The following is an 11,708-nucleotide window of genomic DNA, read 5'->3' on the forward strand; positions in this document are numbered from 1 at the left end:
TATATTCTGCCAACATTGGAAATAACAAGAAATAGAAATGCTAGAGAGAAGGCACTCATGCCAATTACAGTCTTCAATGGAACAACAGCATCTGAATAAATTTCCTAAGATATACATATATCATTAAATGACTAAGATTAATATAAAGGTCCTCCATATCACTAGAGAAATAGTAAGTGAAAAAAATATTTGCCTGTGACTAGGACAGACTGGAAGGGAAATCCTCATTCAGCTCAAACCAAAAGCATACACGTATCTTATTGGATCTACAACTTAGGCACATCTTAAGTGGATACTGAAGCGTACACAATGCGATCCCGTTAAGTCAACCGCTTGGCTGATTCGTATAAGGTCACATTATCTCTTTTAGTATCAGAAACTGTGATTGACTCAATCTTCTTAATTTTGGAGAAGGGCTTCTATTTGAGAAACTAGTGATATACTCTACTCAACTGATACATGTTTAATAAGTTTACTCATTCAAAGGAGAAGCTAACTTAAAGTAATAAAAATTCTTATTTCATTAAGAATCACCAATACTATCAGATCTCTTCTCTAAGGTTTGACTCAGTCTGGGGTTTGACTGGGGGTTTTTTTCTGTCCAGTGTAATGAACTTACTCATTTTGCAGTCACCTAAATAGCCTTTCCTTATGGGAAAAAAAACAAAGAGGAAATCCAATGTATATAATGAAAACAGGGAAATATTTTCTCATAAAATCGAATCTTCAAATTTCAATGCATGTCTTCTGTTGTGGCAGTGCCCATTAAACTATTTTTTTAAACTAAAGAAAATAAAAACACTCTTCTATCTATCCCTATGCTAGCAGAGAAACCAGAAGGTGAATTGTGGAAGGACAGAGTTAAAACTAACTGGATGGATCAGTATTGTTGATAACATGTTCATTTAACACATATTCTATTACTTCAAACCATCATTTCTCACACATAGGCATGAAGCCATGGATAAATAAGCAAGGTACACCATTGTCCTGGTTTCAGCCAGGAAAGAGCCGGTTTTCTTCACAGAAGCTAGTGTGAGGCTATGTTTTGGATTTGGGATGAGAAAAATGTTGATAACATGCTGAAGCTTTGAGCTGCTGCTAAGTAGTCAAGGACAGTCCAGCTTCTCGTGCTGGCCTGCCAGCGAGCAGGCTGGGGGTGCACGGGAAGCTGGGAGGGGACACGGCCAGGACAGCTGACCCAGGCTGGCCAAAGGGATATTCCATACCATACGATGTCATGCCCAGTACATAAACTGGAGTTGGCCGGGGGGTGGAAATCGCTGCTCAGGGACGGGCTATCGATCGCCGGGTGGTGAGCAATTGCTGTATTGGGCATCACTTGTTCTTGTACATTCCTTTGTTGGTATTACTATTGTTATAATTGTGTCTTTCTCTCTTGCTGTCCTATTAAACTGTTTTTATCCCAACCCATGAGGGTTTTTTTTCCCAATTCTCTCCCCCATCCCACTGGGGGAGGCGGAGTGAGCGAGTGGCTGCGTGGTGCTTAGTTGCCGGCTGAGGCTAAACCACCGCAACCATTTCAAAATCCGTATGACAGCATATTTGAAAAGATGCTATAAAAACACCATGATTTTTTACATCCAGCGTTAGGCCATCTATTCTAGGTACCTGCTAGCCCTTCCCTCCAGTAGGATTATGAGACATCTGAGCAAAATTGACTGTTACCTTTTCTTTGCCTGCTAAGTAGAATATATAGACCTTGGACTGGAATTTCCAGGCATTTCGTTGTTTAGTTGAAGTGCCAGTTCAGACCAATCTGCCAGTCCTTAAATCCATGCCATGCCCACCGTGCATACGTAAAGCAACCTTGCCACTCGTGTATGGCGCACATAGGCTGTGCAAGAGTAGCAAAGACGGTGTCTACAGTACATCACTCGCTGTGCACGCACAGGCCATCAGTCAGGAGACTGAACTGCAGGTTGGTGACACCCCACATCCATCAGGCCCGTATATTCCCTGCCACTTTCTGCCTTGTGTCTCGCAAGAACTATTATTCCCTCCACACCTCTAGCCAAGACACAGACCTCCTACAACACTTGCAAAACGGAAAGAAAACAAGCAAACAAAACCCACACTGCTCCACTTGCACATTCTTGTCATCCATATTCTCTACTTAGACTGCAACCTTTCCCATGAAAAGACTGTCACCCAAGTCTTCTGTCCGTGCAGGGATTTCCGTCATTCCCAGCTACTACCATACAGCAGCATTAGCTGTAGGCAGCAATTTCTCCCCTTAGGACACGATGCGATCCTGCAAAGATGAATTTTAAGAGGGGAAGCTGAAAACAATCAAAACACACAACACAAACACCACGAATTTTCTTAGTTTTGTGTCAAAATAAATGTCTTACAAAGAGCAAGCAGTCTTTCTCATGCCTGGCACGAATGCAGGGCGCATGCCATCCTGGAGCAGCTCTCCCCAGGCACTGCGGGTGCTGCGCCCCGACACACAAAAACCCCATCAGTGCGGCCTGGCAGCAGCACACCGCGTTTCATCCTAAAAGAGCGCAAATGTTGCTCGGTCAGATATACGTACAAGCTAATAGCAAGAATACCCAGTGCCTAAGAGCGTTTCTGCAAATTTAAAAGTATGGTGTAATTTACCCTACAAAAGAATACTAAAACAGAGCTAGCCACGGCATGGCTACCGCGTGAATTCCATATTAAAGGCAGGGCTTTATGGGCAAAGCCGTGTCCAACGGGCACTAATGCACGCTCTAAGAAGACGCACGGCAGAAATTACGACTGCTGTTACCTGATGTGTGTTACCGCGGCTGCGGGCCGCAGGCACAGAGGCGCCCGGCCAGGCTGAAAAGCCGCAGAGAGCGAGGGCTGGGGAGAGACCCGGCCAACCCCCGGCTGCGGGGGAGGCGAGCGAGGGGGGCACGACACGCGTGTCCCGACACGCGTGTCCCGACGTCTCGCAGAAGGGGCGTGGGAGGAGCCGGAGGAGCAGCTTCGGCGCCGGAGGCCGCGGGCGGGCCCGCACCCGCCTCCTGCGGCCGAGGGTGGGCCGGGGCGGTGGCGCTGCCGGGGTGCGCTGCCGCCTCGCCGCGCACAGGCCCGGGCCGGAGCGGCGGCAGTGGAGCGGCTGCCGGGCTCGCCATGGTGCTGGTGGTGGTGATGGGCGTGAGCGGCTCGGGGAAGTAGGTAGCGAGCGGGCGGCGGGGCGGAGCAGAGCAGCGCCGGGACTGCGGCGGTTGACCCGGCCGGAGGGCTGCGGCTCGGCGATGGCGGAGGTCGCTGGTCTCAGCCGCTTGCCCGAGGGCCGGGGCGGGGACTGTAACCGTCTCGTTGTGCTTCCCTGCAGGACGGCGGCCGGGTGGCGGCTGGCGGCGAAGGTACGGCGGTGCGGTACAGGCCGCAGCTCCCCGTCCCCGCGCGGGGCCCGGGCGGCCGGCGCGGCGCGGCCTTGTGCCCAGCCTCTGACTTGGTGCTGTCATGCGTCACCGCCGTTGCTGCTGCTAAGCTGACTTTGTATGTCGTCATGACATAAATGGTGATTCATACTGTGGTGTAAGAGGCCTGTAATTTCTTAGGTGTTGTCTTTGTACAATCTGCGATCCTTATTAGCTCACCTGGTTTGGCTGAATGATCGATAATTTCACTTTTTTTTTTAACTTTTTTTTCCTTAGCTCGGATGGAAGTTCTACGATGCAGACGACTACCATTCTCCAGAGAATAAAAAGAAGATGGCAGAAGGGATACCACTAAATGATGAGGTACCTCATATAAACCCCGAAAGAACAGTCATCGACACGTTTTTCTTTGTAACCTCTGGTAGATCATGTTAAAGTAGATTGTGCTTTATAGACTAGGCCGACTGCAAACATAGGCTGAAGTTACAGGTCTGCAGCTGGCTAAGAAAGGTGTTACAAAAGGATTCTGCATTAAAAAAATAGTTTATCAAAGTGTGCTCGGTAGCTCACAAGGGGTTTGATACTGATTCAGAACCTGTCAGAAATCTGTCCCTCTACATCAATATACAGAATTGCAGCTTTAGATTACGTGCTGCTGCTTTGAGTTAAATACAAGAGGACAGACAAATGTGTCTGGCGAAGTACATTGCATCACTTGCAGTGACTGCAGGGATTACTCCACAATCTTCTGTTTTATATGCGCCTGCTTAAAATGTGCTTCCTTCCCTTCAGCCTGTTCTTCAGCAAAAACAGATAAAAATGATCAAGTTTCATTTTACAGTACTGAGGAATTCAGAGACTTGAGTGAATTAGAAAAGTTACAAGACAACACCTCTTTACCTTTTTCTGGGAAATCTCTAGAAACATAAAGCTTCTAGAGACTCTCTTCTTCAAAGCAGTCTCCATAGACTGAAAAAAAAATACTCTAGATACTTGTTAAAAACGTTAATCTTTCACTAGTGGTTGGAAGTTCATAGAAGCCAGTATGTTGCCTAAAGCAGCATTGCACAGCTCACTGACTGAACTGTTCGTGTGTGGTGCCCAGCAAGAGGGAAGCATCTCTTCTGAAACATCAGAGATGCAAAATGGTGAGGCTGTTCTTGAATGCCAGCGGGAGGTTATCCTGTAATGACAGTAACAAACGTTTCATTTATTTGTCCACGTGATCACTTGTTGTGCTCACCCAGTAGTAACAGCACTGAAAGATGAAATGGAAGCAATTGTTTAGTGCTCAATAGGTATGACAAAAGTTTGTGGGAGCTGAAAATTTAAAGTAAGATTATAATGAGAAGCTGATCAATCACACTGTGTTTGTCTAACTACTGAGCAATGGTGTTGCAAATTGTGGCTATGATTACATTTATTTGTGACTGCTACTGACATAAAAAAGACATAATTAAGTTATTGCAGATAATTAAATTTAGATCTGTCTGTTCCTGAAAACCTCAGCTTTGATCCAAAGCATTGTGTGTATATGCCAAGATATAAGGAAAAAGAAATAACAATTCAGGCTGTACATTTGAATCGCATAATAGAAGCAAGAGAGAAGTTGGTTGTCCTTCAGAGGTTTACAAGGTGCATGCGACACCTAAGTACATACTGCTTCCATGAGATACTTTTAGGCATCTGTAATACAAAACGTACTATTCCACTAAAAGCATCTTATTGATAATACGCCTACCACTTCTCATTAGCCTTCAGGCAGTGGTAGCAAATCCACATTAGGAAGAAAGAGAATCAAAACAGAACTTGCTGTACAGTTTAATGCTAATTTTCACCTCTAGTCAAATGCTGTAGATGTTAGAAGCAATTGTTTCAAATCAATTTAATGAACAAATTTGAAGTAACTTGTTTTCTTTCTAGGACAGGATTCCCTGGCTTTGTGCATTGCATGATATATTAAGGAGGTAAGAGAACATGTAACTTTAAGGAGCTTGGGCGACAGACAAAAAAAGTACCGAAAGTGTTTTCCCTGTTGCATTTCAAAGCAGAAGTATATGTAGTAGTGTAAAAACATTCTGCAGGTAATAAAGCCATTCTGTTTTCACTAATCTAAGGTGTCATATTAATTGCTGAGGGTGAGATAATCCCTGAATAATAGCGTTGGGAAAATTGTTGCCAATGATAGTTGTTTTTCTGCTGTCTGTGTAAAAATAGTTTCAAGGATCCAGTTCAGTAATAAACCTGACATTAGCTACTTAACAAAGGATGTAAGCACAAAATACACCGATAATGACAGACAAACTGTTAGTTTGAATAAGATACAGTGTCATGTTTGCTTGGCACCATTTCCCACAGGATCCTGATAGAGAAGCTGATGGAAGTAAAGGCTGGATGAGTAGACAGCAAGGTGGATTGAAAACTGGTTGAACAGCCAGGCGCAGAGCGTGGTTATCAGTGGCACGAAGTCTAGCTGGAGGCCAGTAACTAGCAGTGTACCCCAGGGGTCAACACTGGGTCCCGTCCTGTTCAACATCTTCATTAATGATCTGGATGATGGAGCAGAGTCTACCCTCAGCAAATCTGCAGCCGATGCAAAACTGGGAGGAGTGGCTGATCCAGAAGGACCTTGCCAGACTCTAGAAACGGGCTGACGGGAAGGAACCTCACATGATTCAAGGCGTACAAAGTCCTGTGCCTGGGGAGGAACAACTTCAGGCACCAGTACAGACTGGAGGGCACCCAGCTGGAAAGGAGCTTTGCAGAAAAGGACTTGGGGGGTCCGTGGTGGACACCCAAGCTGAACATGAGTCAGGAATGTGTTCTGGCAAGGCAGGTTAGCAATATCCTGGGCTACATGAGGGAAAGTATTGCCAGCAGGTCAAGGAAGGCGATCTTTTCCCCTCTCCTCAGCATCAGTGAGGCTGCACCTGGAGTGCTGTGTTCAGTTCTGGCCTTCCTGTAACAAGACATGGACATACTGGAAAGCATCCAGTGGTGTGCCACGTAGATGATGAAGGGACTGGAGTGTCTCCCAAATGAGGAAAGGCTGGGAGAGCAGGGGCTGTTTAGCCTGGCTTTACACAGTGGCTGTTGCTTGTGCCCCTCAGGTAAGCGTACCTCATTGGAGCATGGTTCACTGAGAAATATTTCTGGATTGTTATGCTGGATCCATTGCTTTATGTTATGTACTGACCAAAGGCGACCACCCAGCTCCAGAAACTTTGCAAAATCAAGTATTCTTTAAAAGAGCCTAATGCCAATTTTTAATTACTAGTACTTAACAGTAGCTGAGGCTGGCATTGGCTTACCTAGGTGATAATAGTAGGTGGTGTAAGTTCTTATTTCCCTGTGAACCAAAATCTGATGAATGTAGCATGGTTTTTAAATGTTTATTCCTAATTTTAATTTGATTACATAATGTATTTTCTTAGGCAGGCATTTCAGTCACTCTTCATCGAGACAACTAATTCTGGATTTGCTTTCCAGTAGAACACACACACCCACAGTTTTATGCCTGCTTCATTTTAAGAAACCTTGCCAGTAAAAAAAATACACATGCAAAGCATTAATTTACCTGCATCCAATCCCTTGTTTAACTTGAAGTGGATGTATATGCAATGCTGCCTATGACTATGGTTACAGAAACATAAAATTTAACATTACCATTAAAATTGAGACAGTGAAAACTGGTGCTGAAAGTGTACCTGCATATGTATTTAAGAACAGAGCTCTCTACTGTTCAGCAGCCACTTACTCTCTAGACAGATTAGTATAGTAATTTTACAGGTAATGGATGGGAGTTTGTATGGATATTCAGTTGCTGCTGTTCTCAGCAATTAAGGAAATGATCATGACACTTTCTTGTGCTAGAACTGAATTTAATTTAGGAAGGAATGGTGGCTAATAAAGAAGGTCCTCGAGACTGAGATTTTACCAGGAGGCTGGCTAGTGTGATCTGACTTTCAAATCACATCCTTACCTGCATTGGAAATTTGGTTTCAACATCCTGTCAAAATGATGGAAAAATGCCATTAACTCCCAAGGCTCTCCTCTGCAAGGATCCAGGGCTTGTCTCCTCTGTTCAGCAGAACTAACAAGCCATTTTGTTAGACAACATGTGGATTATTTTTTTTTTTCCTTTTCGATAGAGAAGACTTATCTAGACAACATGCAATTCTGGCCTGTTCTGCACTGAAGAAGATGTATAGGCGTTTATTAGTTACTGGAGCATCTGCAATTGAAAGCAACCAGCCAGAACAACCAGGAGAAAATGCAGCAATGAAGATCCTCTTTGTTCATTTGGATGGGCCTATAGACATCATTGCTGGCCGCCTGGAGAAGAGGAGGGGACATTTTATGCCACCTGAACTTCTCAAGTCTCAGTTTGATACTCTGGAGCCTCCTAGCACACCAGAAAACTTTATTACTGTCAATCTAGAAAAATCTCTCCCTGAAATAGTGCTGGAGATTGAGCATGCCATTTTTCAGAGTGAGGCTTTTCTGGAGTAAGTTTCCGAATTACACATGCAGAAATTCCCTTAAGCATAAGAAACAACATTTTAATTATTAAATTGATTATTAAATCCAAACAGCTTATTTTTCCTGATAATTAAATGAATGGCAATGTTAAGAGCTGGTTTACTACTGTTGGTATTCTGCCGTGGCTTCTGTAAAAGGCGTATGTAGGATGAAACTTGAAACGCTTCACTACATGAAGTTAAAACTCCTGCTTTTGAAAACCCTGCCAAGGGTCAGACACAATGATTTAATTTCTTCATTTTAATTTTTAGTCTGCCATCCATGGAGATGGGCAAATCTGCTATTAAGTGATGAAATACTTTACAGCTTTGTTAGAAACAATATATTTTTCTAGAAGTCAAAAGGCAGGAACTTGCATGATGAAATTCCATGCTTTACACTACCACCGTCTCACTGCCAGATTTTGCACAAGTTGTAGCTTCTGTGTTAGCGTCCTTGCTAACCTCACCAAGGCACTGGTGAGTTCATGAGAGTTTTCATGAACTCTTACTGGATGCATTGAACACCAAGCTGAAAAATGTGAGAAAAAAGGTAGTGGTGGTGAGGCAATACACAAAACATAATTGTATGGAAAGCTTTAGAAATGAAGTGGAAGTGGCATCACAGTGGCTCCGAGATCACACCTTTCACGTACAAAGCATACTCATTGATGAAGTGCAATGGAGAGTATGTCAACTAGTGATCCAAGCTACTGTGTACAAGATGATCATTTCCTTGTTTTAGAGAAACTAACTTACTCTTTCACAGTTGGACCTTCTCCTTCACTTCCCTCTTGTCGTGGTTTAGCCCCAGCCGGCAACTAAGCACCACGCAGCCGCTCGCTCACTCCCCCTCCCACAGTGGGACGGGGGAGAGAATTAGGAAAAACCTCGTGGGTTGAGATAAACACGGTTTAATAGGACAGAAAGAAAGAAGGGAACAATAATGATAATACCAACAAAGGAATGTACAAGAACAAGTGATGCCCAATACAGCAATTGCTCACCACCCAGTGATCGACAGCCCATCCCCGAGCAGCGATTTCCGCCCCCCGGCCAACTCCAGTTTATGTACTGGGCATGATGTTGTATGGTAGGGAATATCTCTTTGGCCAGTCTGGGTCAGCTGTCCCGGCTGTGTCCCCTCCCAGCTTCCCGTGCACCCCCAGCCTGCTTGCTGGCAGGCCAGCACAAGAAGCTGGACTGTCCTTGACCGCTCAGCAACAACCCAAAACATCAGCACATTATCAACAGTTCCTCATCCCAAATCCAAAACACAGTCTCACACTAGCTTCTGTGAAGAAAACCAGCTCTTTCCTGGCTGAAACCAGGACACCTCTTCTGGTAGGCTTTAGTCTTCCACCTCAGCTGATGCCCAGTCCAATATATGCTTATGGATGGGTGTCCATACAACTGCTTTAAAGCTAAAGATTAAGCTAATTGTGATACACATTTTTCATAATTTTTTGTGATCCAATTTCCAAATACCAGATCAGTTACCTAACTCACAGAAGGTTAAAATCCTTTTTTATTGCAAAGGTGTTTTTTAAAAAGTTCTTTATGCGTTACTACGTAAGAGGTGCCTTTTTAGCTTAACAATGAAAACTGCAGATAAGTCTCTGTAAGAAAGATCGAGTCACATCTGAATGGAGTCATCTGCATGTGCCGCCGCACATGGATTATTTTTAGTGTGTCATGCAGGTTTTTATTTCTAGGATGATGGATGAGCTCCTTTAGAAGCAAAACTCACATTTCAAAGCATCTTTGGTGCAATTTTATCTGGTTTATGTCAACTAGTATGTCAACTAGTGATCCAAGCTACTGCGTACAAGATGATCATTTCCTTGTTTTAGAGAAACTAGTTTCTAACTAGTTCAAAACCATTTGTCTTGGTTCTCATTTTGTATGTCTAGTAAGGGCTTTGCAGTTTACCAAACTACTGTGCTTAGATCAGTGCTTAGATCAGTGCAATAAATGGGCATTACCTGAATGAAAGTGGGCATTTTTAGGCACGGATTTGGGATTGTAGACATTAAACACACCCACCCAGAAGTGGTCTTTTCCTGTTTCAATACCAGGCAGCTGCCAGTTTTAAGTCTGCTGCTGCAGCAGCACTAAGAAAAAAATGTTTGCTCTCAGTTCAGAACCTCTTTATGCTGAAAGCTCAGGAGTCAAGGCAAAGTTAAGTGCAAGAGACAGGCATTTCTGTCTAATTTTTAACACTCAAATTTCAGAGACTAGGCACCTCTCTTCTAGGCACCAACTGACTCATCAGAACTGTAAAGGTACACTTAGTAGTTATGAAAATCAAAGGAAATGGCACCCTCTTGTGGTACCTGTGCTTTTAATGAAGTCTTCATATTCTCGCAATACACCATTTTACAAACAGCTTTTCTGATATACCCATTATTGAATATGGATTTATGCTCACTTTTTTCAGACACAAGAAAACTAAATGAGGATGCTATACAGTGATGGAAAAGCAGCTGCATCCTGTCACAAACAGATCTGATCAGACCTTCAAATAAATACATTTTGAAAGTTGGGCAACATTTTCAAGCGAGAGTGCTGAAAAGGCTAGACTCTCATTTTCAGGTCTGCTTGTCAGCATTCATAGCATAGCAGTAACAGAAAATTGTACTCAACACTTAAGAGAATGGTTTTTAAGGAAGTCTATGTCAGCTCTTTGGGTTTTGGAAATCTTATTTTCCTTTTGCAGTCATTACTTTCTCTAGCAGTAGTTTGATGATCAGGCAAGGCAGTTTTGTAGACAATCCCTACAAAGACAAAAAAGATTTTGTAGACATCATTTGATCTAATGTAGGGGAAAAAGAAGAAACCAGGAAAACTAAAGAGAGAAGCTTCAGGCACATGTGCCCTTCTTCTGCTCCAAAACGCAAGTGTCAATCTTCAAATACAAGCTATCAAAGTTCTCAGAGTTAACTGTAAGGTTGTTTCTGGAAGAAGAGGTAGATGATACTTCTGAAGAGAGAATTTTAAACTGGGACAAGAAAATGGGCAGCAAGAATGGAGGGGTGAACAGGAGCATTGTTAGTATGCTGTTAAACCAACAACTGTGATCTTTCTTTTACTCTTAAAAATGTAATGAAAAGTCTACCCTACCTATAAACCTTGTTCTACTTAGTGTTTTCTGACAAAACTAAAATTCCTCCTATGCAAAAGGAGGCTCCGTGTTTTACCAGTACTTGCAAAGAAAGTTAGTAACTGCTGTTACTAATCAACAATAGTTACTGATAAATACTGATTGTACTTCAACAAGGAAACTTAGCTCAAGGGCTTATTGTAGAATTTAGGTAAAACATCTCATCGCATTGCAATAAAATTTGACTTCAAATCTAGCACCTCTTTGTAATGTGCAACTGAAATACTTGCATAGGTGAACTGAATGTTGTCTCAAGGTGTTCATGCTAGTAAGACTCATTCTTTTAGTATCTTGGTAAAGCCTGATAAAAATTATTCTCTTCCCCACCTTGCCCTTTCATTCGACAGTAACCTTTTTGGATGTTGTGGATTGTATTCTTAAAAGGACCTGCCTCCTGAATGATGAGGGGCCTTTCCTTTTTTAAAGCAAGGTCCCAATAAGGCACACTATGAAGTCAAGTCAAATTAGTTATTTTGAAAATAAAGAGTTATTGTGAAAATAACTAAAAAGTAGTGATTTTTTTCTACAGAAACTACTTGCTATCTATCACTTCCCTATCACAGCCTTGTGCTCAGTGGAAGGAAAGCTACCCATCCAACAGAAGTGACTCTGAAGGTATGATGATGGGCCTGATCACTGCCT

The 11,708-nt window shown here is 43.1% G+C and overlaps 1 protein-coding gene across 1 annotated transcript; it reads left to right on the forward strand.

Annotated features, from left to right (window-relative positions):
• Nucleotides 1-3,129: 3,129 nt before the first annotated feature.
• IDNK (IDNK gluconokinase) lies at nt 3,130-7,895 on the forward strand (the record flags this gene model as incomplete). Its single annotated transcript, XM_082012765.1, has 5 exons — nt 3,130-3,170; nt 3,335-3,365; nt 3,660-3,746; nt 5,307-5,350; nt 7,535-7,895. The coding sequence occupies 5 exons, from the start codon at nt 3,130-3,132 to the stop codon at nt 7,893-7,895; spliced, it is 564 nt and encodes a 187-aa protein (XP_081868891.1).
• Nucleotides 7,896-11,708: the final 3,813 nt, after the last annotated feature.

This window comes from Phaethon aethereus (assembly GCF_964289735.1).
Source record: "Phaethon aethereus genome assembly, chromosome: Z".
Lineage (NCBI taxonomy): Eukaryota > Metazoa > Chordata > Aves > Phaethontiformes > Phaethontidae > Phaethon > Phaethon aethereus.